The 25,853-nt window shown below is 40.0% G+C and overlaps 1 protein-coding gene across 1 annotated transcript; it reads left to right on the top strand.

Annotated features, from left to right (window-relative positions):
- Positions 1–1,819: 1,819 nt before the first annotated feature.
- Positions 1,820–25,759, top strand: fam120c (family with sequence similarity 120C). Its single transcript, XM_044124329.1, has 17 exons — positions 1,820–3,360; positions 6,409–6,655; positions 6,734–6,816; positions 8,293–8,421; positions 10,108–10,210; positions 10,324–10,397; positions 10,481–10,755; positions 11,523–11,685; positions 12,525–12,608; positions 13,439–13,610; positions 14,641–14,890; positions 15,817–15,931; positions 16,253–16,462; positions 17,578–17,812; positions 18,793–18,928; positions 19,101–19,164; positions 19,892–25,759. The coding sequence occupies exons 1-17, from the start codon at positions 2,845–2,847 to the stop codon at positions 20,129–20,131; spliced, it is 3,096 nt and encodes a 1,031-aa protein (XP_043980264.1). The 5' UTR covers positions 1,820–2,844; the 3' UTR covers positions 20,132–25,759.
- Positions 25,760–25,853: the final 94 nt, after the last annotated feature.

The following is a 25,853-nucleotide window of genomic DNA, read 5'->3' as shown; positions in this document are numbered from 1 at the left end:
TATAGAACATAAAGGTTAAATAATGTTTATGGACGTTGGCATTTTGAGTTTCTGCCTTCTTAAAGAGAACGCTGTTACCCAGCTCTGAGTTCCCACTTTCCAAGTAACTAAAACGCAGTAAAACATGAGAGACTGAGGCTTTTGGAGGAGGGAGAAACAGTTTTTCCTTTCTCCCCTTTGCATTCCACCTCTCCCCTCTTTCCTCATCTCTCCAACCGGGCGCTAATCTGTTTTCTTCCACCCGATTACTTCCTCATTTGGAGAAGATTATAATTATTGAGGTCTCAAACAGAAGCAGTGATGCATGCGGCCCTGTTGTTACTGCTCTGTTGTTTCTATGTTGAACCACCAGAAATAAACGGTTGTCAGGTCTAAGAGGTGACTGGGACCAGTGAACTTTGATCAAAGTTAATGCACAGCTGGCCCAAGCCTTTTTGGGGCCCTAAGCAGATTTTAAGTTGGGCCCCTTATACCAACACGTCAACACAAGACGCTTTATCAATCCTAATAAAAACTAGTAGTTTTTAACTAATAATTTATTCTTACACACCAACCTGTACTTATGTGAAAAAGTAATTGTGTGTACTACTAACAGCTGATTGTGGTTTTTGACAACCGTTGCCATCAAGCGTTTGAGATAATTAATAAGTTTTTTATTTCACGATGAAGAAAATTCTCCTTGCAGAATTAATCTAAATCAGCCAAATGTGTGGATTTGAAAGAATAAATGGCATGTTTGGAGTCAGGCCACAGGCACTCAATCTTATCTAAGTTTGGTCTTTTACTAGGCCACTCCAAACTCTCAGAGGTGGTTACTCAGAGGTGGACTTGAACTTAAAGTTGCAGCTGCAAGTCTTAGGAAGCATGTTTACTTTCGCAAGAGTTTTGGGTCATTTTTATCTAACTCAGTCATTTGTGGTCACATGCATGACATTTAACAGTTATTTTGGAACAGTTTGTGGTTAAAAAGTAGAACAAAATAACCATTTATTTTTTTCCCAGTGGAGAAATTTGCATTCCTGCAGATCCATAAAGATGTAAGATTACATGAAAGAAAAAAACTAAACAAAAAAATAAGAGACATTCAAATAGTACACAATCTGTTGCCATTAACAGAAAATATTAATGGCAAAATAAAATACAAGTGGAAAGGACTTGGTGAGTAAAATGTGTAGGCTTGTAGGGTTTAAACTGAAAAGAAAAAAAAAGCTGAGATTTGTTTTTTTGCTACGTGGGCAGTAAGAAGCAGTGCTGATTATATAGTGTAAGAGCAGCTGGGAGGAAACATCCACGTTTGAGAAGCTCTCCTGTGCAGTTACAGTGGAAAATGGCTCAGTGGCCTAGTTTGCAGTTCTTATATTCCTTTAAGGCGCAACACTAAGTACAGCCACAAGGGGACGCCAAATACACGGAATTTTATCACAAAGGGAGGAATAACCATTCTACCTGTTACACCACTCAGTTACGTCTCTCTTATTAAACTAGCAATACATTATCGGCAATTAAGTGAATTCTGTCTTTTTTCTATCTATATATTCTACATAAAACTGTGGTGTTAACTTTTTGATACCTATTTGGCATGAGAAATACTGAAAAATATTTCATTATATTTTTTAAAATATAGCAGAAAGTCAGTTCACATGTGGACCGCCTCGAGAAAAGCCATTCTTCTGATTTATATCTAAGTCAAATTGAAGTCGCTTGCATGCTGGTAGTTGTAGTTTATTCGCGTTTGGGATTAAATCGCAAAGATTCATGATTTGCATTTGTAAACTTCATGTCCCAGAGTCCTTCATGGCAGTGACGACTCCCCGCTCTTCATTCATCCCCCTCCCACTCCACTGGGCCGCGAGGAAGTCGCAAGATGGCTGATGTCGCTTGGAAGTAACGTTCCCCTCCGCAACATGAAGCCGTGAGCGTGGAAGAACGCGAGGGAGGCACCATCGGGCTTTTATTTTTATTTTCTTTTAGTTACTTTTCTTTTAGTTCGTCAAACATCCATTTCATTCCGCGTCGTGTCCGCCCCGGACTCGTCTTCGGGAGTTGACGCGTCAAAATCACGCCGGGGACCCAGCCAGCAGCTAGCGGCTAGCCACCGTTAGCAAATAGAAGCACAGCTAGCCACACTGCTTAGTACTTTGCTTTTTAACTGATACTTTAACTGCCGGCGGGGCATTAAGCTGCGGCTCCACGTGTGCTGACGTTTCCCAGGCGCATAAATGTGGCACAAAAAAATTCAGCTGTCATTAAAAAATAACGAGTTTTAAAATCTGAACACTATGTCCGCGAACTGGCCATCCAGTCTGTGGGTTGCTAACTAATGCGCAGCTCTGCATCCGTTCATGTGGACTAATCAGAGGTATTATCATTTGATCAACATTTCACTGCAACATCCACCACCTCGCTGCATGTACGTTACTCGCTGTCAGTTTGATTCTGGAAGCCGGTTGAAAAGAAGCCAAATTATGGGTGCGGGTAATCTGTTGAACTTTTTGTAGTTGTCGGTGGCAACACTGGCCTTGGCTGGCATCACACCAAAAAAATCCACAGGGATGGACACTAATCTGAGCAGCCACGACCAAAAGTGAGAGGTTAGCATTTGGAAAAAATATATAACAAAAAACACAGGGGTTGTTAATTTAAAACAGTGCGCGGTGATCCCCCCTACACCCAACCTCACCAGCCGGTTGTTTTCCAGTGAACTCAAAGTACAGTTTGTCACTACAGCGGAGACCAGTTAGCATTGCTAGCTGCAGTCTCAACCCACAACACGTTACAAACACGGCGTACAGAACGTACTCAGAAGCCGCTCCCGGCCACACACACCGGCTCAACAACACCGTCATGGGTGTGCAGGGTTTCCAGGAGTATTTAGAGAAGCGGTGCCCCGGGGCGGCGGTTCCCGTGGACCTCCTCAAACTCGCCCGCACCGCGGCCCGCCAGCCCCCTCACCATCATCACCCACACCACCACCCACATCACCCCGGGCCCATGCCTCCCCCGCCCCCGCCTGCCAGGATCCTGATCGACGCTGACTCCAGCCTGCAGCGCCTGTACGGAGGCTACCAGACGGACTGGGTTTGCGGAGGCGAGTGGAACGCCATGCTGGGCTACCTGGCCGCCCTTTCACAGGCCTGTCTGTACCAGGGCGGCCTGGAGCTCGTCGTGGTTTTCAACGGCACTCTGGGGAAGGAGCGCTGGCCCGAGTGGGCGCGGCGAGCTCAGGGCCAGCGGCAGACGGCGCAGCTTATAGTCAACCACGTCGGCAGCAAGGCCACCCCGCCTCCCCGGGCATGGTTCCTGCCCCCGGCTTGCCTCAGCCACTGCGTCCGCCTCGCCATGTTCCGCTTCCGAGTTCGGGTAAGAAAAGAGGAGTGATGGTTGTTGTTTGAACTGGTTTTTGTGGCTTTACTGGCGTCTTTTTGTGGTTCCTTTGTGCGCATCTAGAAGTTCATTCTAAGCAGAGTTGGGTGGCAACTTAGTAAGCCTGTCACAATTAGCACTAAATCAATTAAAACAGCTCAATTTCCATTTGGATGATTTATTGTTTTTCTCTTTCTGGATGGTGTTTTGGCATCAACTTGCCCTATTTTTGAAAGACAGTTTTGTTTTCAGATACTTCAAAATTCATTTTATTTGTTCATTTTGTTTATTTAATCTGGATATTTTAAATGACTTACAGTTCCATTGTTAGATATTTATTACAATTTAAAGTTTATTGATCTTTGAGAATTAGGGGTCCAGTTATTTACTTCATTTTGGGAGATCAGTGATTGGCCAATACTTGGCTGTGAAGCCAAACTTATCTACCTCAGCAAAGGTTAAAAATGATCCACTGTCCTCTTCTGCTCTTATCTTGCTTAAGATTATTGATACGCCACCAGGTGAGATATTGCATGGAGCCCCAGTCAGAGGGAGGTTGACAGTCATATTTAGTTATTTCCATTTTTTGATAATTGCTCCAATACTCAATCGTTTTTCACCGAGCTGTTTGGCATTTGTAGCCCTGTCCAGTCTTTTGAAGGTCTCCAACTTTGTCTCTGGTGTCGTTGGACAGCTCTGTGGTCTTAGCCTTGTTAGTAATTGATGTCTTGCTGATTGTGTGGGGTGGACAGGAGTGTTTATGCGGCTAACAACTTCCAAAAGGTGCTTCTAATTCAGAATAATATGTGGAGTGGAGGTGGACTTTTTATAGGCGAACTAACAGGTTTTTGAGGAACAGAATTGTTGCTGATTGGCAGATGTTCAAATACTTCTTTGCAGGAGTAACACACAAATAAATTATTTAAAAAAATCATACAATGTGATTTCCTGATTATTCTTTTTTTAGATTATGTCTCTCACAGTGAACATGCACATAAGATGAAATGCCAGACCCCTCCATAATTTTTAAGTGGGAGAACTTGCAAAGTTGCAGGCAGGGTGTTCAAATACTTATTTTCCTCACTATAGAATCCCATTCAACCCTGATTATTAAACTACATACATCCAGCACTGAGCTATGTTGTGTTCTTGTTGCTACATTTTTCATTTTGCCAAAGAAGGAAAAACCATTCCCTCTACAAAAATGTGAAAAAAGCAGAGACCTGTGGCCCTATATTATATTATTATACATATATTTGGAAGCTGTATATGTAATTTATTTGTCAAGGACCACAGAAAATATTTTATAAACATGTACTAAATTAATTTGAAAGCTTAAACAAAAATTTTTTTCTATATTCATATGTAAGAACAAAATGACTTATAAAAAAAATCTAAATTTTTGTAAAAGGCTAGTGAGTTCTTCTCATAAATATGGAGATATATACTTAATATATAGTAAATAATATTACGCTTATACAAATATTACATAAAAAAATACAGAATAACCCTAAGAATCACTAAAATCACATTGCTTTTACGAATTATAAAACACTCCTGTAGGTTTTATAAAAGCCACATTCTGACCTAAACAAACTGTTTCACATTAATGTCCCTAACAGTTCATTTCTCCTCATATTTAAGTATTGTGTAGAGTTATCTAAAATATCCTATTTTATTTATAAGATTTTAATATTTCTCTATTTTCAATCTTGTTAGGGACTGTTAATTCATAAGATATCAGCGATTAAGACTCCTGATTAAGCTAAACTAAGACTGCTTGATGGTTTATTAATTACTGGAGTCACATAACCAGTTTTCCTTACAGCGGGCCGAATAGATTATAAATTACTGTAAGTCCAAGGCGTCCCAACAGAGTACAAAATGTCCTCAAGGTGTTATCAAATTATTCAATGGTTGGTACAAAATGTCCTGTGGAAGAAGGCAATCAGAACGACAGTAGTTTAAACTACTGAATGTATATCCTGCTAAAAGTTCAACAAGGTGGATAAATTATAGGTTTGTCATTTGTGATCAAGTGGCAATTAATTCAGTTAAACCCAATAAAAACTAATCAATTTGTTAATGAAATTTCCAAATAATTAAATTTTAACAACTTAATTATGTCCAGCTCTTCCAGATTTGTGATGAAAATATTGGATTTTCATTTTACCTATTAGGTTTAATGGAGATGAGCTGATCAGGCTTTTATTTGAACTTAAATATAAATTTGTATAAACTTTGGCTTTGTTCAACTGTTGAATGTAACAAACTTTCTTAAGAATAAAACAAGATAATTTCAGTGACAAATTTAATTCTTTAAAAGTGTTCGGCACAAGATATTTTTTAAAACCTTTTTATGAAGTAGATCCATAAGCATTCAGCAATTTCTTACTAAAAAAGAAAAAAACCAAAACACGTTAATTCTCCTATTAATGTTCTTTCTTAATTGAAGTTTTTTTTTTCTCTTTTGAAGAAAGTTCTCTTTTTTTTGTTTCCCCACCAGGGGGTCTTTTTGTGGGCTCTAGTGTCCCTTATACCACAGTAGGCTGACAAGAAAGAGGGAATCAGAGGGGGGAAGACATACGGCAAATGTCGTCGGGTCCGGGAATCGAACCCGCGACAGCCGCGTCGAGGACTGAAGGCCTCCAAACGTGGGGCGCGCTACCCTCTACGCCACCGGAGCACGCCCCAAAAGTTCTCATTTTTGTTGCTGTGAATTGACCCAAAGGTTATCTAGACCAACTAACCTGAAAAAACAATTCACCCAAAAAGTTAGAAAAATTTTCGTCTTTTGTTAAGTAATAAAAAGCGCCTCTTTGTGTTGTTAGAATATTGTTTTTAATTCATTGCTGAGCAGATAAAAAGAAATGTTTTAACACTTTAAACTTTGGGATTCCGACCTCTGTTGCAAAAAGTTTGTACATCCCTGCTTTAGTTTGTTTGACAGTGCAGTGTGAAAGCAAAACACACCAGGAGAAAATATAACGTATGTTGAAACTTTTGTCATTTTTTGCCGTTAACTCGTTCAATCTTCACCCTCAGGTTGTACAGACTTTGGAGGACCACCACCAGGAGGTGCTGTCTCTCTACAGGGACTATGGATTTTCTGGCCTGATCGCTCAGGACTCAGAGTTTGCCCTCTGCAATGTGCCCGCCTACTTCTCCTCACACGCTCTTAAACTGAGCTGGAACGGAAAGAACCTGACCACACACCAGTACCTGCTGTCTGAAGCGGCCAGGCAGCTGGGCCTGAAGACACAGCACCTGCCACTGTTCGCTGCTCTGCTGGGTGAGGAGACGCCAGGCAGCCGCCGCCGCAACCCTGGACGTTTTATCTGCCGCTAACTGACCCGCCTTTCTCTTATAGGAAATCATATTCTGCCTGATGAAGACCTGGCTGCCTTCCACTGGAGTCTGCTGGGACCAGAACACCCACTAGCTTCCCTCAAGGTATTTGGACTTAGAAATTTATCGCAATATTTTGTGGTACTTTTGCAATAATGATAAAAAATTACAATAAAAAAAACTACTTCTTATCTAACTGCATGTGCCACAAAAAGAAATATTGTTCTTGAAAAACATTCCTATTTGAAACAGGCCTCCTCAGGATACTTACTTGAGAAACAGTAATTTATATCAAGGCCTGGCACAATGAATTAATAAATCAATTAATCGCTTTCAGGATTTTATTATTTAAAGACAAAATAATTATGGTGTCTTACATCAGTCAGTATTGTGGAACAGATCGCTTAAGGGAATAAAATAGAAATCCTTTCCATTATTTTGAGATTTGCAAAAAGTTTTAAACATTTTTTAAATTTAGACAAAGAAAAGCTAATGCTAAAGCGCTAACTTGAAGCATGTTGATGCCCACCATGTATCGGTGACACAAAATGTGTTAAATCGTCCTCTTTGGGATCAAACATGTTGACGTTATGTGATTACTTGGAACAGACAAAAATTTGCTGAGTTATTCTAACATTAATGATAATTTTGCCTAAACAGTCTTTACCCACTTCAAAATAAGAGCGTGAATATAAATGTCTAACTTCTTGAAGAAGTATTAATAGTCAAAAAACAAAACTTTAACATATGAAGCAACAGAGTAAAAAGGAAAGAACTTGGGCAGAGGTCTTAAGTTTAGTCTGGACAGGAATGTTTTATCTCAGTTGTTTTTTCGGGTCTTTTCTGTCCAGCAGGTTTGACTTGTACTTAAAAATCTTCATTGCATTTTGTGACTTGAGACGGTTGAGGCTACAGCTAACTACCAGCTAGCTAACTAGCATTTTTGCATTTCTAATGGGCGAAGTTCAGATTTATTGCCAGTTGACTGGACGACGGAGATACAGGTCTTAAAATTTAAGTTTGTGAAACTTGCAAAAACCTTGATAGGAGAAGCTTTAGCTAAGTGACCTAAAAGCTTTAAAAACTAGCAAAAGTGATTAGCAAAACTTTAGCTAAGCAATTGGTGGATTAGTGAAGTGTGCTCACCATCGCTTTAAAATGTTTGTTTCTTCTCACTTCAGTTGAAACGGTGCTCAATGTTGACCCTCTGAAAGAATTAGTCAGGGTGGAAATGTTAAATTTACGCATTTCTGCTTGTATCTGACATGATTAGATAGTCTTTTGTTTTACTGTGCATGTTTAATGAATGGGACTGTTACAGAGCCTGAGTTTATGCAGAATTAATGAGTGAGAATGTGAGCGAAGCATGAACCAAAGCGTGGTTAAGAGTCAGCTTATGTGAGAATCAAGTCTAGGATCTTTATTTAGTTTGTTTCAAAAATAACTGTAATTTTGATGTTTTTTTAGTTTTGGATGAACAGAAACTTCATATTGGCCAAATCATCCTCACAACGTCATAAATATGTAAAAGAAGTATTTGAGCGTTTAGTTCTCAGTTTGAACGTTTTGCTGCGGTTTCAGGTGCGAGCCCATCAGCTGGTGCTGCCGCCCTGTGAAGTGGTGATCAAAGCTGTTTCTGAGTACGTCTCCTCCATCAAAGACCTGGGAAACCTCGACACCATCGCCAGAGATGTCTTCAAACAGTCACAGGTGGGTCACGACCTTTGCAGGATTAATGTCTCGTCTTTCTTGAGACTGGATGGAACCCTGCCGCAGTCGCATTACATGTTTTTGCATGAAAAGTAGCTTAGCAGAATAATATGAATTCATGTTTGATCAGTAAGAGATTTTTTCTGTGGACCTGGTGAAACATCAGTACAGAAAAAATCCAAATACTTTATAAGGCTACTCTGACTTATGGGGGTTTCCATCGGCGATCAGTTGGGTGCTTTTCTGCCGCATCACGCTGCGAGATTAAAGTCTGCGTAGGACGATCTGCTAATTCAGTGGCGAATGTTTGCTGCACTGTTCACCAGTGGAAAGTTTTCAGCAGGAAGCAGTTTTAGGCTGAAAAACGTTAAGGAAACCACAAGAACAAAAGCAACACCGGCAGCTCCAGGTGTGCTTTATGGCTTTATGGTTTGATTTTGCAGTAGTAAACCCACACCACACCGGGTAGCTAATTAAAAAAATGTATAATGTTGAACTAACTTAGCCACAGATGCTGAAAGAAATGCTGGAAGATTCATGCAGAACAGATTAACCAAATTCAAAGTGTTCATGGAGCCATTTTATTAAAAATACCAAAAATTTGGTGGTTTTTAGACATTTTTATTAATATTATTTTTACGTGTATTGAAAAGAATTAAACAGAACATCTAACAAAAAAGCCCTGAATATTTTTTGATAATTTATTGTTTCCAACAAAATATTTAGTTTATTCTCAGACTTTGTGCCCCTAAAACTTCAAGTAAATTTTGCTGGATATTTGTTTAAAGCTGCAGTATGCGACTTTTATAAAAATATTTTTTACATATTTGTTAAAAGTGTCACCATTTTATTTGACAGATAATCTGTGAAAAATTCAATCTGCTCCACCTTTTCCCTGAGCTAGTATTGCCATCCGAAGAGCGAGCCTTTAACACCTCAGTAGTTTCCACCCCAGCTGCATCTCACTGGCTGCCTCCATCTCGTGGCCATGAAAGTGCATTAATAGTCAGTTCAAGAGTTTTTGAAGAAGTCTTTGAAATGTTATTGATTTGTTGTCCTAACTGAGCAGGATTACTATTGCAACAACACATCATCAGTAGGGTAAAACTAACCTGTCTCACGGAGAAAGAACTTACAACAGGAAAACCTTTTATACACAACAACATGTGCTAGCTGCAGCGTAGCAGAGAGCAACAAGGAAAATGGAAGCGAAGATGAGCAATGCCACACCGAGGTGATTGACAGCGCTAAGACCCGCCTCCTGTCTCTGATTGGTTGTTTATAGTTAGCACTGGAAGAAGGCAGAGAAGCTTGATATTTATTTTTTAATTTTTTATTTGTCTCTTAACATACTGTCACAACATGGTAACAGTTTCAACAAATACATAAAAAAATTTTTTTTATTAAAATTACATATTCCATCTTTAAAACTAGCTACACTTTTGTGTGCTGAATGTATATAATGAGCAGTTTTACTGGCACTAAAGTCATAATTTTAACCTTCAAAGTCATAGTTAGAAGTATAAAATTATGACTTATTCTTGTAGTTAAGCAGTGTGATTTATTTATTTTTGATACATTAAGACAACAATATAACTGATGTGCATTTGAAAACAATTCAGTGAATATTTATAAGAGAAATGATGAGGGTGAGATTTTCTGTCATATTCTCTGCTCTGTTTTCAGTCACGAATGGAGGACAAGGTGGAGCGATTCAAGAAAGCTGTGGAGTATTTCTCAGCTGCATCCAAACCACGCTCGCCCAACATGGGGCCCTCGCCTTTCATCTGTGAGTAGAAACCGGTTTACAGCAGGACAGATAATCAGTTTAATCTGACTGAATATGCTTTATTTGGAAACCAGCTGGGTTGAAATTTTGTTCCATCTCCTTTCTGTGCTCAGTACCTGGGTTTGGACCTGTTCCATTTGGGGGACCACCTGGCCACATGGGACCCATCCCGCTTGGAAAGAATCAGGTAGATTTCTTTTGTTTTTTTGCTTTGACTACGTCTTTAATTCCCACTCGCTCCTGTAAATAATAATGTCTTCCCAATCCCAGTTTCCGCCGCCGCAGGGTCCAGGGTTTAAGCTGCCGTATCAGAACGCTCCGTACGGACCAGGCTCCGCCCCTCTCTTCCACCCGCCTCAGCAGCCGCCCCAGGACTGCAACGACTCGATAACCAGCAAGATGGGCTTCTCCGATTGGTCGGCGCCGTACGATTCCACGCAGGGCGGCGGCCGCTTGCCCAACCATCACACCGGCACCCAGTCTGGCCCCTCCCCGTCTCCTTCCTCGTCATCAGACGGAGACGAGCCCAACGACAGCAACGCTAAGTAAATACGCTTCTACATTATTTTACAAGCTGAACAGAACAGAAAAATGAAGTGCTTCAGACTCAGACATGCTCAGGCGAACTTCACTCCGTGGAAGTTCATACGCGTAATCAGAGCGGACGGTCAACATAGGACATTTTTTTGTTTGAAACATAAAATGAAAAAACTTAAACACACCAGGCTTTTTTTTTTATTAAAACAAAATGAACATTTGGATAACTAGCTGTTAGGATGTGAGGATGAAGTCAAAAAATGAATAATGAAATATCACATTGTTTTTTTTTTTGTATCTTTTATTTTTCAATTGTTGATTCTCAGTTAAAAACAATTGAAAGAAAGATACACAGATTGAAAATGTTATCTGGTTTCTGATTTTGTGAGATAAAGAACAATTGGGAAGAAAAACAGGAACTCACGTTTTGGAATTGTTAAAATCTGTTCCCAATGTGAGAATTTAAAAATGCTGGTTTCCTTTTTTTCTTTGGAAATGGTGACGTTGCTGGTGTTGTGCGGTGTTTTTGTGTCGCTCTGTAGGGGTAGTAAAAACGTGGTTTTATTAAGTACTGACACAGTGGGGCTGAAAACAAATGTATGCCACACTTTTATGATTCATCATGCTTAATTTTTCTACCACTTCAAAATTATTCACAACTTTGTTGCCGTCTCAAAAAACCCTCATACAGCTCGTTGATGACTGCCAGTAAAATGATTTAAGATCTGGGAAAGTGGAAACTGTGTAAATGTTTCTTAAACTCTCGTCTTCGCAGTCATCTGACAGACAAATCCTCTCGGTGGGAGGATCCGGCTGGAAGAGGGGGGCCGGCCTCCGGAGACGGTTCCCAAGGCAACGGGAGCGGGTCGAACATTCCGTCACTGTTGTCGATGGCGACGCGGAGTCACATGGACATAACCACACCCCCGCTGCCTCAGGTGAGACGCTCAAAAACCGGCTGATGTTACTGGGTGGGAAACACTTAGATTGATTTATTAATTTTAAAAATCGACAGGGTTCCTTGAAAATGCTTGAATTTTAGGCATTTTCAAGATTGGGAAAGTTCTTGATTTCTGTATAAAATCCTTCAGTTTCTTCAAACTGAACAGTTTTGTAATAAATGTTTGATCAAAGCCTAAATTTGGCCAGCGTTATTTATGGTTGAAACTAGAGATAATCGATTCAGGTTTTCAAGGCCAGTGCCGATTATTTTACCATTTTCTTCTGGGCTGATTCTTGAATCCAATGTTGCTTTTTCTTCCTCCATTTACATGATAAAATTACACAATAACAAATGTTAATCAACTTAAAACTGGAGGGAATAAAATGGAAATACAAAATATTGGAGAAAATAAATCAGTGTATGATTTTTTTAAATTTATAAATACAGAATAAATACAGGCTGGTGAATTCCAATTTGAAACCAGATATTTAAAGATATTAAAATCACACGTTATGTTCATGTAAATTAGAGTCACCAGAGTAATTTTTATTAGCTACATACCAGAAAACTTCAATTTTTTAATAAAATTTTGTTTTGGATTTTTCTGTGTAAAAACGTTTCTAATCTTAATATTCTGTAGACTGTAGAACACCATCACAAGACATTTAAAAATAACGGCAATAAATTATATAATAGTTTATTTGCTGTATTTTTATCTCAAACGGTGCTGGAAAAGTTTGAAAACCTACCATGAAAATGCTTAAATTTTACTGGAGGAAAAGCGTACGAACAATGAACTGTTTTTTTCTTCATGCCTGTTGCTTCTTTCTCCAGGTCAGTGCTGATGTTCTTCGTGTAGCCGAACACAGACACAGAAGAGGGCTGATGTACCCCCAGATTTACCACATCTTGACCAAGGTAAATGCTCTCCGACTCACCGCATTGTCTCTAAAACATCTGATTTGTTTTAATGAGCAGAAACTGTTCAAACAGAAGCATCCAGTGAAACCTACGCTTGTTTTTTATCATCTAACTTTCTATTGACCTTCTCCATGTTTGTTTACATGTAAAGTGTAGATGAACAATTCACATTCAACATTATATAAAATAAGATATCTTTGCTTGGGAGCTATTCTTCTAATATTTCTTTTGTCTCATCCAGTTTGTCGGGTTCTTTAATTTTTTCGGTGTATTTGTTTTGAACAAAGCTCTTTTCTCCCCGTTTCCTCCTTTTTGTGTGTGGTGTATCTCATGCGATATGCCAATTTTTCCATGATGTTGATTTCTTTTATTATTCCTATCCATTGTTCATGACAAATGGGCGTCCATCTTTCCCCATTTCATCGTAATAGTTTTCTTACTAACTGTTAACATCACCTTACTCAGATATTTATCCTTTACTTTTCCTTTTCTGATATTGTTGAAATTGCAAAAATTTAAAACCATGATACTCAAAATAATATTGTATCCCAGAATCTTCTTAATAATTTTGTGCACAGTTTTCCTGAACTGAACAATTCTAGGACAGTTCCTTCACTTGTTTCGAACTCGGTTTCCCAGAGTGCTCTTCAGAATAAATAATCATTTCTGAGTATTTTGTCTGTTTTGAGGCAGACGCAGCAAAACCCTTCAGGGCTGTGAAAGTTCAGCTGTAAAGCTTCTGCTGATGCATCCGTTTGGTCGGGTTATTATAACAGAAACGGTTGCTATGGAGATGTTGGGGACTCATGGTTTGTGGTCGTCCCTAGGGAGAGATGAAGATGCCAGTGTGTATAGAGGACGAGTGTAACTCAGAGCTGCCTCCTGCCTCCCTGCTGTTCCGAGCTGCCAGACAGTACGCGTACGGCGTCCTCTTCAGTCTGGCTGAAACGCACCGCCGCCTGGAGAGGCTCGCCCTCCGCAAGAGGACCCCGCTAGAAGGTGAAGAAACAAAGTTTTCCTGACTACAAAGTAGTCTAAAAATATGATCAAGTAGTGCTACAAAGTAAGAGTAGCACTACTTGGTCATATTTTTTGTCACGTAAAAGCAAGACATAGCATTCCAAGAAATTGGTCAACCAAGAGTATAAAAGTATTTATTCAAGTACTGAGTAACTAATAAAATCTGTCATTCATCACACAAAACAGAAATCTCCAAATTAGGGATGGGAATTTATAAGAATTTGTTGATACCAATTCCATTATTGATCTCGATTATTGATTCGATTTTCTTTTCGATTCTCGATCAGTTAGAAAATAAACTCTAATACAAGATATGCACCATGTTGTATTCAATCCAAACACAATTAAAACTGGGTTAAGTAATAAGAGTCCGTCTGTCAAAAGAACATTTTAACATGAAGTGCAATGTTATGCACGTCAACAGTTTTTGTGCTTTTAATATGATAAACGTCTGAAAACACAGATTTATTGAATGACTGTAAATATTAATATGACATTATTCATACAGTTCAGAGCTAACATTAATACAATAACCAGGATGTGGAGTAGTTTAACTGTACCTGAGACATTCACAGCAGGAGACTCTTTGCTGGAGGCTCCACCCCTCGAGTCACCACTGTTGCTAAGCAACTGATCAAACTTTATATTCATTCAAATAGGTTGTATGCTGGGTAGTTAACTATTTGAGGATGTTGGAGGTGTTTGCTCCTTGAATTGTGATTAAAGTTGTGAACATGTTCCCACCCTCCCCATTATTGGCTCTTTATGACAAATATAAACATATTTTTGAGCGCCATCTTGGATATTTTCTAAAGCAAAATACAGTGTGTGTGCATCACACAAATACGTCACACGTTATGGGAACCGATGAGCGGAATCGTGTAGCAAGCGGCTTAACAATTAAAGTAATTGGACTTACCAAGAACCGGTTTTTGATTCCCATCCCTACTCCAAATATAAACCTCCAGAAACTAAACTTCAACTCTCCTTCCTCCTCCCTGCGTTCCAGTTCCTCCCGTCATCGTCAAAGAGTGGAGCAGCGGCAAGGCCAAGTCGGCTCTGACCCCGGAGCTGGTTCCGGCTCTGTGTTTCCGGGAGTGGACCTGCCCCAATCTGCGGCGGCTCTGGCTGGGCCGGGCCAGCGAGGACCGCTCCAGGAGAACCAGAGCCTTCCTGGCGTGCCTGCGCTCTGACTGCCCAGCCCTCCTCAACCCAGCACAAGTCCCTCAGCATCTGCTGCTCATGTGCTGCGTGCTCAGGTAGGAAAATTAAGGCTAAAACTGAGACATTACAGAGAATGTCATGAATTTGACATCACATATCCAGATCTGTCTGTTTCTACTTGATTGTGTCAAACTATTTTTATTTAAACGTGGCTGGTTAATTTCTATGTGGGATAAATTCGGTTTCAATTCCATTTATTTATATAGCACAATTCATAACAAATGTCCCAAAGCGTTTTACAAAAAATAATTTCAGTTCAATCACACACACATTCCAGTTGATCCCAGTTAATAAACTATATGCTCACTTATTCAAAGTAGATTAAAAGGTTTCTATCTAAAAGGAAACCCAGCAAACGTAAGCATGAAAAAACAGGTTTGAAGCCACAGATTTCAGGTTTAGGGGAAGACGCTTCCAGAACCTCTCTCTCCTTTTAGTCGTCAGGCTGGTATGACGCTCAGTCAGCAGGTCCAGATCACAGAACCTCAGTGACCTGCAAAGGATGGAGGGATGGAAAACTCCTTTAATGTAAGATGATGCTGCTCTATTTAAAGCTCCAAGTCCAAAGCAGCTTCTTAAAGTGGACTCTAAATTGACAAGTAGCAAGAGAGACAGAGTGTGTGTATGTTTAATGCATGTTTAAGATTTCTTATTTCTTTCTTTTTTTTTATGAGGGAATAACTAAATAATTATAATTCCATTTTGAGAAAATTAAGTCTGTAATGATTTTATCATGATAAAAAATTTAAAATCTCCATTTTGCGTCAAACAAGTTGTGCTGGATGGAACAAAGTTGTGTCAATCTTGAAGTCCACGGGCCACAAATGGCCCTCAAGCCTCACTTTGGGCACCCTTCAACTAGATAGTATTTATTTTCCTGTTCCTAACATCTGGTTTTGATCCAGCTGTTGGTTTTCTGTTGCTGCTCCATGAAACCGGTTCTGGTTGGTTCTCCTCTCAGGTATATGATGCAGTGGCCCGGCGGACGGATCATCCAGAGACACGAGCTCGATGCCTTCCTGGCCCAGGCCATTTCCAGCCAGCTCTACGAACCCGACCAGCTGCAGGAGCTCAAGGTGACGAGTCGCTTTTTTATTCCCAGTCCGTCATGAAACAGATGAGAAATCAATTTACACTGAAGCGGCTCGACCCGATTGAAAAGAAGCGTGGTTCATTTTGGGCCCCATCATTTACATTGTGGCAGAATGCAAAGGTGAAACTACCCGTTAGCAAACTGTTATAATATTACAGTTTTCTGTGTTTGGTCTGCACTGCAATTAATTAATCAATTTGATCATTAATGTGAAAATATGTTAAAAGATATTGAATATTTATTCAATATCCGCGGCAGCCATGTTTATTCATTTTCTTGTTTTGTTCTCCGTGTCGTCCGTCAGGTGGAGAAGGTGGACGCCCGCGGCGTGCAGCTGGCCGCTCTCTTCATGGCCGGCGTCGACACGGCGTTATTCATCAATGATGTCTGCGGCCAGCCGTTGCCATGGGAACACTGCTGCCCCTGGGGCTTCTTTGACGGCAAACTTTTCCAGAGCAAACTGGCGCGGGCCGCCCGCGACCGGGCTGCCCTGCTGGACATGTGCGAGGGGCAGGTAGGAGACCGTGGCTGGGGGCAATAAACCTTTCTCAGGGGTTTCGGTTTAGTTTATTCACACACTGGAGATAAAGTGCAACACATATGCAGTAGGCCTGAAACAATCAGATTTATCATGAGTTACAAATTAGTGAAATGATTAACTAATTTAGCAATTGATCGATTAACTGGAGTGTACAGACTTTAAAAAATTAAGTCAAAATAATGCAAAGAATGTATAAATTCTGCATTTTAGGTGAAATACCTTCATCTGTAAATATGTGCTACCCACAGCTAGCTTTATTAATCCCTTTGAGATTTTCCCTTAGGGAATTAGTAATATCAGTTTCCTACACAGCACTCATAGGTTTACATCAATTCTTTCTTTATTTATTGGTTTAGTAAAAATGGTCAACAGATCAGGCCTCCACTCTACTGGTTTGATGCTACCTTTGCTAAAGGAATGCCCATTTCTCACAGATGGTTAGCAAAGCAATAAACAGTCGCAACTAGGGCTGAAATGATTGATCGATTATTTAATTAAATAGTTTACTAATTGATTAATTGTTAACTGGAATGTACAGACTTAAAAAAGGATTTTTGTTGAATTCATAGCATATTCACTGAAGTAATTCAACCAAAACTACAAAAAAGTTTAAAGATCTTTGTCTCATATGTTTTACCCAGTTTTAGCTTCACCTGGTTAAAATTTTCCTACTAAGCACCTGGATCTAAATATTAATGATTAATACAAAAATGAATCAATCATTTGATTTCTTAAGTATTCCCTGAAGAAATGCTTTTATTGCATTGTAGGCAATAAGATGCTTATTTCTTATTTAAAAATGAAATTGAATTATTTGATTCTTTCAATTTATTTCTAAAATTGTATTAAAAAAACTTGTTCAATGAAAAAACAATGTGTAAATTATTTTTATCCAATTAATCGTCAGAATAATTGAATGTTAGTAAAGTAATTGTTAGTTGCAGCCAGTTTCACACAGGCACGATTCCAGCTTCCTTTCACCGCTCAGTGGTTTTCCTACTAAAACCAAACGACCGTCTGCAGCTGAGAGCATGTTGAGCTCCATAAACTGTTGCTTCCATCCAGCGTCTCATTGTTCTGCTCTGCAGGAGGAGCTGGTGTCAAAGGTGGAGAAGATGCGGCAGGCGATCCTGGAGGGCATCAACCTCTCTCGTCCTCCTCCCCCTCCGCCTCCTCTGCCGCCTCCTGCCTTCCTGCCCCCCGCCATGGTGCCCCCTTTCTACCCCATGCCTCTCTACCCGCCTCGTCCCATGGGCGGCATGCCCCCTCATCACCCGCACCATCCTCATCACCCCGGCCAGCACAGACCCAGAGCTTTCCCAGGTACGCTCCAGTTCAGCACACATGGTTCTGAATGTACGTGAGCTCAAAATTACAGGTTAAAATGTTAGTTTGTGTGGAAAGAAAGAAAATGCAGCTGATAAAAATGTCAAAAACTAAATGGAGGTTTTCATAAATAACCTGAGCAACAGATATTTACTTTTGCAATAAAATGTAAATATTTGGCATGGCCCTCCCCTAATTAAACCTGAAACAATTAATCTGATTATTCATGATTAATTGATTATTAAAATAAATGTCAACTAATTTAGTAATCAATTAATCGTTAACAGGAGAGGAAACACTTAAATAAAAAGGTAATTTGGTTAAAGAACGTCAGAGCTGTAAGTAACTCAAAAATGTAAAAAAAAAACAACACATTTTGCATTTAAAACATATAACCTTCCTTGTCTATAAAAACGTTCTACCCAGTACTAATCAAGTTGCTGTTTTAGTGTCTTGTTTTTAAAATGAACAAAAAAAAAAAGCATCTTTTGCGGTACAGTTATTAATCAGAACATTTTCAAAGCAGTAATTAAGCGAAAGCTGTACAAAAAAATTTATAAATTTTGCATGCACAATTGTTCACTAAAGGAGTGCTTCTATTGACTTTTAGGCAATAACATGTTTTTTTTTCTTATTTAAAAAAATGTTTGAATTATTTGTTTGCATTTTAATGTCTATTTTTATAAAATAAGTTTTAGTGGTTGAAAGAAGAATCCGAAGAATGTGCCAATTTTTTATTTTTTTTTGGTTCAGTTAATTGCCAGAAGTAAATTACTAAAATAATCCTACAAATACTTCTAACATAGCAACACAAAATTTGTGATTTTGATGGCAAAAAAAATCACAAATTCCTTTGGGGGTCTGCCTGATAGAAACCCAATCTGCTGGCTGATCATCTGCAATGAATTTTATGATATTCTGATGAGATTTGTAGATTTTTATGACCGACTTTGATCAGCGTTTCTTTCTCTCCCCAGGCATTCAGTCCATCCCGCCTCAGGGAGGGAAGCTGGAGATCGCCGGCATGGTTGTGGGCCAGTGGGCTGGAAACAAGCCTCTCCGCGGCAGAGGCGGGTTCAACATGCAGGTGGTCTCGGTGGGAGCCGGAAAAGGGTGAGGTTCACCAGCCATGTATAAACTTCTTAGCTAAGATCAGTTATCCAGTAGTTTGTCATGCACATAAAAACAGTGAGTGTAAGTTCACTTAGTCCAGCTGACAAAGTGGTTGTGTTGAAAAAATGAAAAACTATTTCTTTAAAGATGTGTTTCTGTTTGTTCTGTGCAGGCGGGGTAAAGAGATTCCAGCAAAAGTAAAGGGAGCAAAAAAACCAGCTGCCAACAGATCACAGGTATGACATTAAGATCCCAGAAGAATTCATAAAGTTCATTTTAAGCATTTATTTTCACCAACTTTGTTTGTCTGCAGTTAGAATAAAAATGATCTACTTTACTACAAAAATGTTACGATCATAGTGTACACTCGCTGGTTTCTGCTGCAAAAGATCATTGTGGTGTACACTGGCTGTGTCCAAGCATATTAGTGGAAAAGTTGGTGGAAGGACGACAAGGTGGGAGAGCAAAAGCGCAAAGCAAAAACCAAAGCTTTGAGATTCATGAAGCATGTATGGATTGACAAGACATGACAGGACATTATTAATAACAGTAATAAATAATAATTTTCTGGAAGTTTGTTCTAGATTTGTGGTACATAGAAGCCGAATGTTGCTTCTCCATGTTTGGTTCTGGTTCTGCATCTCCAGAACCAGAAAACCTGAGATTTCTGGAAGGTTGATACAACAGAAAGACTGTGACAAAAACAATTAAAAACAGAAGTAATCTGTAAGGAACCAAAGATATTTCATTGCTGCATGTTTCAATCCTGAATTTATGATATAATAAACTGAAATGGAGCAAAGTATCAAATATAATTTGGTGTTAAACCATTCAGTGATTTAGAAACTAACATTTAGTTTCATAATTTCAATTTAAGCAGTTTTATGGTTACTGGAAGAACAGCCAGTGATATTACTTTTTAATTGGACGTGGTTTTTTTGACCGCCTCCCTGTCCGCCGCAGACGCCCCCACCCAGCAGCCCCACGAAGCCCTCCGAGGAGGCGGGCTCAGCGCCCGAGGTGTCCACTCAGCAGCTGAACGGCAGCTCAGCAGCCTCCGCCATTGGCCAGCCCTTGGAGCTGGCCCAGCCAATCCCGTGTGCCTTAGCCAGCAGAGACAACCAATCAGAGGGGGTGGAAGTGGAGGCCCCCTGTTGCCTTGACGACTGCCCGTCTGACGGAGCGCTACAGAAGGAGGAGTGACGGCGTCCTTCGCCGGGACGCACTGCTCTCAGAGAGTTATGTGTTCGACTGCCTTTCCCCTGTTTTTTGTAGCCCCGCCCCCCAACCTACGTCTCGTTAGCTGTGTGCACAATCGCGCGGAGCAGGAAGTGACGCCTTTTCACTTCCTGCGCCGCATGATAGACTGAAGCAGCTAGTTGTTGCTCCCGTTTTATTTTTACTCATGTGGTTTTAAATCGTTTTATGAAGAAAGGGTTTCTCCATGAGTCCGTAAGCTCCCCAACCCAACCCGTTTCCACTCTTCCGGAAAAATAAAATACACAGAAAAACAGCTCCTGATCGTCGCCGTCTCCCACTCAGAGCTTAAAGCTTCACCGCCCCCCCTCCACCCAGAATCACCACGTCAACATAGTTTCTGATGTAGCGTCTTAAACGGTCTCTGCACACTGATGTCACGTTTGCGGCGGCGGCTAATCAGACGGGGTTTCAGCTAGCTGCTAAGCGCTGTCGCCGCATGTCTTTGTGCTCTGTTGCCATAGCGATTAGGACGATTTTTGTCAGAGATAAATTTTGACTCTTGATTCGTGGCAATGTTTTACCATTTTTCTGTGAAGTGACGCCCCCGAAGCCCTCCTCACTCCCACTACACACACACACACACACAAAGTATTAGCATGTGTGCTAGCTATCCCCCATCCCCTTCTATATAGATTGATTGGTTAATTATCACTGGAGCACTTCATGGTAATAGTGTGCTATCTTACTTTGACCTATGTAGCATAGCCTAATGCTTAGATGTGCTGAGAGAGCCCCCAACCCTAAACCCATGAATTTATGCACCTTAAACCCTAAAGTATGCAAGATCGCCCTCTTCCCCCTTCGTCCTATTTGTCCCAAAGCTTTGATTGTATTAACCCAGCAGAAGCACTTATTGTTGTATTTTAAATAAAGCCCCTGTACGGTTGAATCGACGTTCTGTCAGGGATGTCCCTGCTCCTGAATACATCTTTATGACGCGTAGAAGTACGTTTTTAAAAAGGTAGAGATCTATTTGAGAGACGTCAGAATGTGAACAGAGTGGTTCAGCACTTTGTCTTAAAAAAATAATAATAATTCAACCACACTGGACAGTCCTTTTACCAGGCGAAATGGAAATAAAACTAAACTTTGAGGCACCTTCTTGACTTGAGGCCAAAAAATGAAAAATAAAGTTGTTGTTGCCCAGAAACAGAAGGAAGATGTTGGGAGCTTGAGGGGGGAAGCGGCTGCCAAGCAGAGTTCCCCCCCCAGCACTTCAGTCAAGAACTTTTCAATGAAGCTAAAAGGAGTCATGACTCCTGTAACAAAACCATTTCAGATCACTGAAAGTTTCAATCCAAAGTGTATGTCAGTAAGGTTTGCCGTCTGAGGCGAGCCAAATAAATAAAAATGGGCGCAGTAGCAATTCCTTCCAGGTCCCACCATCCCTCGGCTTGGAGCTGAGTCATTTCAGACCGACAGGAAGCCTCTCGCTGCCCCAAAGTCCTTCCCACAAACGCGACAGAGACTCTGTGGGCTGCATCACGCGACACCCTGAGACCTCGAACACACGGAAACGTTTCGAATTAGAGCACTTAATGTTTGTAGACGATGAAATGTGCCCTCCTGCTCCCCCTACCGACCAGATCCACAAGTACAAGCAAACCCAGAAAGCAGTTGGAGCCGAGAGACGACAGCCAAGAATATTTTTAATCTCTGAACTTCGAAAGATCGACATGGAAAAAAAAAGGCAAGTCAGAATAGAAGCACCTTATTTTCTTACTATTTTACTGACTTGTGCTCGATCGTCGTGTGCCACAAACTGTTACAAAGACGAAGTTCTTTTGAAGGAAAAACACAAACCAACGACCCTGACTGTACGCGTCAATGTAGTCACGTCAGACATCTCCGTTCCCTCCGTTCCAAACTCGACCGTTTATCGGTCGGCGGCAGCGGAGTTACACTGAGCGGCGCTGTCTTTTCACATCTGCTCCAAATGAATCCGGAGGTTCCGGCTCGTCAGAGACGCCGTAGGTGTCCGTAGAGTCAGGTAGCAGCATCAGGGCCTAACTGGACCGCAAAACACAGACACAGAGACTTAGACTAGAGATTAGAGCTCCACTTGCCGAAATACCGAGTCTAGGTTTTCTAGGAGACATAACCGCTTTCAACTTTTGACATTAGTACAGATATTAAGAAGTAAAGATGGCTTTTTTTGTTTTTTTTTTATTTTTCTGTGGCGAGCCAGAGCGTTATCCGTTCCACACGATGCCCTCTTTCGATTCGCTCGCCACGCCACACACTGATATATAAATAAAACACACACTCATTCACCCACACACCACATTCAGACAGGAATCAGTTGCATTCTCTCTGCTTTTGTGCTAACGTTTTAATTTTTTTCGTGCGTGCAGCAGTCGAGTGATCGTCAGTTCGTCGGCGAACCTTTGGTAACTCGTTCTGACTCGAAATATCCCACGCAGACAAGTTTGCACAAAAAAAAAAAACACAAACGAAGAAAACCGCGACACGGTCCATGTGTCGGCTTGGCACGCAACTGAACACACTGACAACACGCAGATACATAGATGTTAAACTATAGTTAGTATGGTTAAAAAAAGAATCAACACAACACATGATGTAGTGTCCCGTTTTTGTCCTCGTCTGTTTTAGTTTGATAGATATTGATCGATGATTTTTTTTCTTCTTCTCTCCTTCTTGTTACTCTAACAGCCCCGCCCTCCTTTCGTTACAACACCTTTTTATTTCTTTTCTCTGCCTCAAACACTCCTCGGCCCTCCGAGGAAGTACATGCATCCTCACACGCATTAAACAACCACAGACACACACACACAGAAAAATATGATACACACAGATTAATCCCTACTTTTCTCTCTCTTTCTCTCTCTCTGCCTCTGTTAGCCCTTTAGAAATCTTTTTATTTTATTTTATTTTCCCCCCTCTTTTCTCTCTTCTCTCTGGGCTGCCCCGCCCTTAATCAACCCGACTAACAGTAAAGGTTATATTAACGTTGATAATCAGTTTCTGTATGTATCTAGCCAGAGTGGAAAGAAAAAAAACCAGAAAAAAAATCAAAACTGTTTTATTCAATTGTGCAAATGTGTTTTTCTTACTATTTTTAATGGTATTACATCTCTCTCTAATCTTAACCTTCTACCATCGCTTCAGTTAGTACTGAAATACGCTTAGCCAACCTAGAGATTTGAACTGTAATGATTGCCATTCTCCTTACCTGTATCTATATGGCATCTTTAGACCACTTCACCGTTTCTTATGTATGTGAGTAAATATTGCCCGCTTCTTCTCGAATTGAAAATCGTCGTCTGCATAATGTTTGATTCTTACGATATCCCTTAAAAAAAAAAGATCTCATATTCAGTCCAAGCTGAACTCTCTGCACCCTTGCACAAAGCAGCAAAACATCTCTTGTGAACATCTGAGAACCAAAGCACGCCTCGCAATGTCCCCCCCTTTTCCTCCCAAACCTGCCCCTCCCCCGCCCGTTGTCTCCCCCAACCTGAACAGTCTGCCCCCGAGCAACGAGTTTCAGATCAATACGATGAGTATATTTAAATATTTTACAGCACGTGTGATTTATCTGACAAGTCTTTGAGGTTTAACAGTGGCGGTGGCAGAGGCGGGCCGGGACCGTGATTGAGCAAACGGATTGCAGTTAAATTCCCTCTCTGTTCAATGACTGAAATTGAGACTTTCTATAGCAACTCAGAGTTGGAAAGACACAAAAAAAATGCCTTTGGTCCTACTGGGAAATTTTCTGTTATTTTTTTTCTGTTTATTCTGCTTTTTCCGTCTCACCTTTTAGCTCTTTGGCTTATTGAAGGTAACAAAGCTGCTGACAGACGACAAATTTTCCTACAAACATATAATGAGACATTTCATACAGTTTTAATATAAATATCAAGAATATTGGCTAAGTTTCACAATTCCTAAATAATTAAACACAGGATTTATTCTTTAGAGAAGAAACTTTGGCTTTGTTTCAATACAAAAGTACTCTGGTATTACAGCACAGGCTCAAAGAAAGCATAATGCGATGTCATTTAGTTTTATTTGAAACTGAAAAACTATTATTTCTATATATTACTATTGTTAAAATAGGTTTTTGGAGGGTTTGATCATAAATTAAAGCAAGAAGGAAAAATGTAGTTGTATTAAAATGCTTATTGCACTGAAAAGGAAACATTAACTATTCAATCAGTTGGACTATCAGCTAATGTTGAGCCTACAGTCAGCTGCTAGAGATACATGCCGCCTGCAGCTGAAGAAACAAATTTATAAAATTATGTTTCTAGTTATCAAAGGAAAACGGGGAAAAACACCTGCAGTGCTCAGCAACAGGTGGGGGATGGTCAGCATTATGTTATTAAAGTTTTACACAATCACAAAAATCTAACTTTCTGCGGCATCTTATTAATTTACAAATTTTTTGAAAGTCTGCTATTTTGTGGCCCTCGAGGTGATTTTTTTTGTGGCCGTTGACCAGAATAAAATAAATCTTAAAAAATAGAACAAACATGGTTTTCCAGTTCAACAATGGAGTTTTAAAGCATTTAAAGAAAATAATCTGAAAAATGTTCAGGGCTTTCAAAAATTATTTAAAATCTTCTAAAGGTGGAAAGGGGAACACGATGTCCTCAGTTTTATGTGGTTTTACTTGAGAGCACAAAGATTTTAGAAAACAAATTATTTGTAACTCCCTTTTCTACACAAATCCGACTTTTATTTTATGAAAATATGAATTTTGTTATTATTGTCCAGGTAAATGGGAAATGTTTTCAAAACAGAAACCTTATTTTAAATTTTAAAAAAACATTTTGTGGCCCTCAAATAATTATCTTGCCCTAACTTTATAAAGCCATGTTGTGTTTTAATAAACTATTCAGTGAGGTGTTTTAGGGAAAATCCACCCTCTGCTCAGTTAAAGCCAGCTTGCCTCTGCAAAGATCTCATCTGTGAGGAGAACTGAAGTGTGAAACGTGTTCTTAGAAAAGAATCAGTATTACTTTGTGTCATACATTCGCTCCGTTTCCTGTCCGGTTCTGGTGAAAAAGTTTGTTTACTGTCCGTCTCTGCGCCGCCACTGTTACCCCCCTCCTGTCAACAGCGGCCCCGCCCCGACCCCTCCGCTACCGTCTCCACTTTCCCAGTCAGGCTGATCGTTTCTCGTCACCTTGGTCAATCTTCAGCAACTTGTGTCCTGATGCATCCGTACCTATAACCACCCAAAACTTACCTGTGCAGCGAAAAAAATAAAATAAAAAAGGGTTCAAATGTATCCATGATATAATTGTTATAGAAATATTATCATCATTATTGCTGTTATAATTATGGTTGGTATAATTTGTCATTGTTAGCATTATGGAAGCACCAGACAGTCTGTGGAAAGAAAGCAAAGAAAGTTTGTTTAAATTTTTTTTTCCTTTTTTTTCTTTTTGTTTCAAAGTTTTATTTGTCTGGCTGTTGGTGGTCTCATCACACAGAGGGAGGGGAGGAAAGGTTCAGGAAGAGACTAAGATGGCAGTCATGTTTGTACTGGTTGGGAAATGACTTACAGTGCTGAAATAAAATTTATTCTTTTAGTAAAAAAAAGACAGTTTGTGTCCAGTGTCTTTTATTTTAGGCCCAAACAGCAAAGCACTGCGAAGGCCTATTGTTTTTATGCTGTTTATTCTTATTTTTATTA

This window comes from Gambusia affinis, linkage group LG01 (assembly GCF_019740435.1).
Source record: "Gambusia affinis linkage group LG01, SWU_Gaff_1.0, whole genome shotgun sequence".
Taxonomy (NCBI): Eukaryota; Metazoa; Chordata; class Actinopteri; order Cyprinodontiformes; family Poeciliidae; genus Gambusia; species Gambusia affinis.
The sequence above is the reverse complement of the archived record's forward strand: the minus strand, read 5'-3'. Positions and strand labels throughout refer to the sequence as shown.

Excerpts from the sequence above, each read along its gene's own strand:
- fam120c (XM_044124329.1), top strand. The coding sequence starts at position 2,845 with ATGGGTGTGCAGGGTTTCCAGGAGTATTTAGAGAAGCGGTGCCCCGGG. Across the intron at positions 10,398-10,480 it reads TCCCGCTTGGAAAGAATCAG|TTTCCGCCGCCGCAGGGTCC; the intron begins GTAGATTTCTTT and ends TCCCAATCCCAG. Across the intron at positions 18,929-19,100 it reads TCGGTGGGAGCCGGAAAAGG|GCGGGGTAAAGAGATTCCAG; the intron begins GTGAGGTTCACC and ends TGTTCTGTGCAG.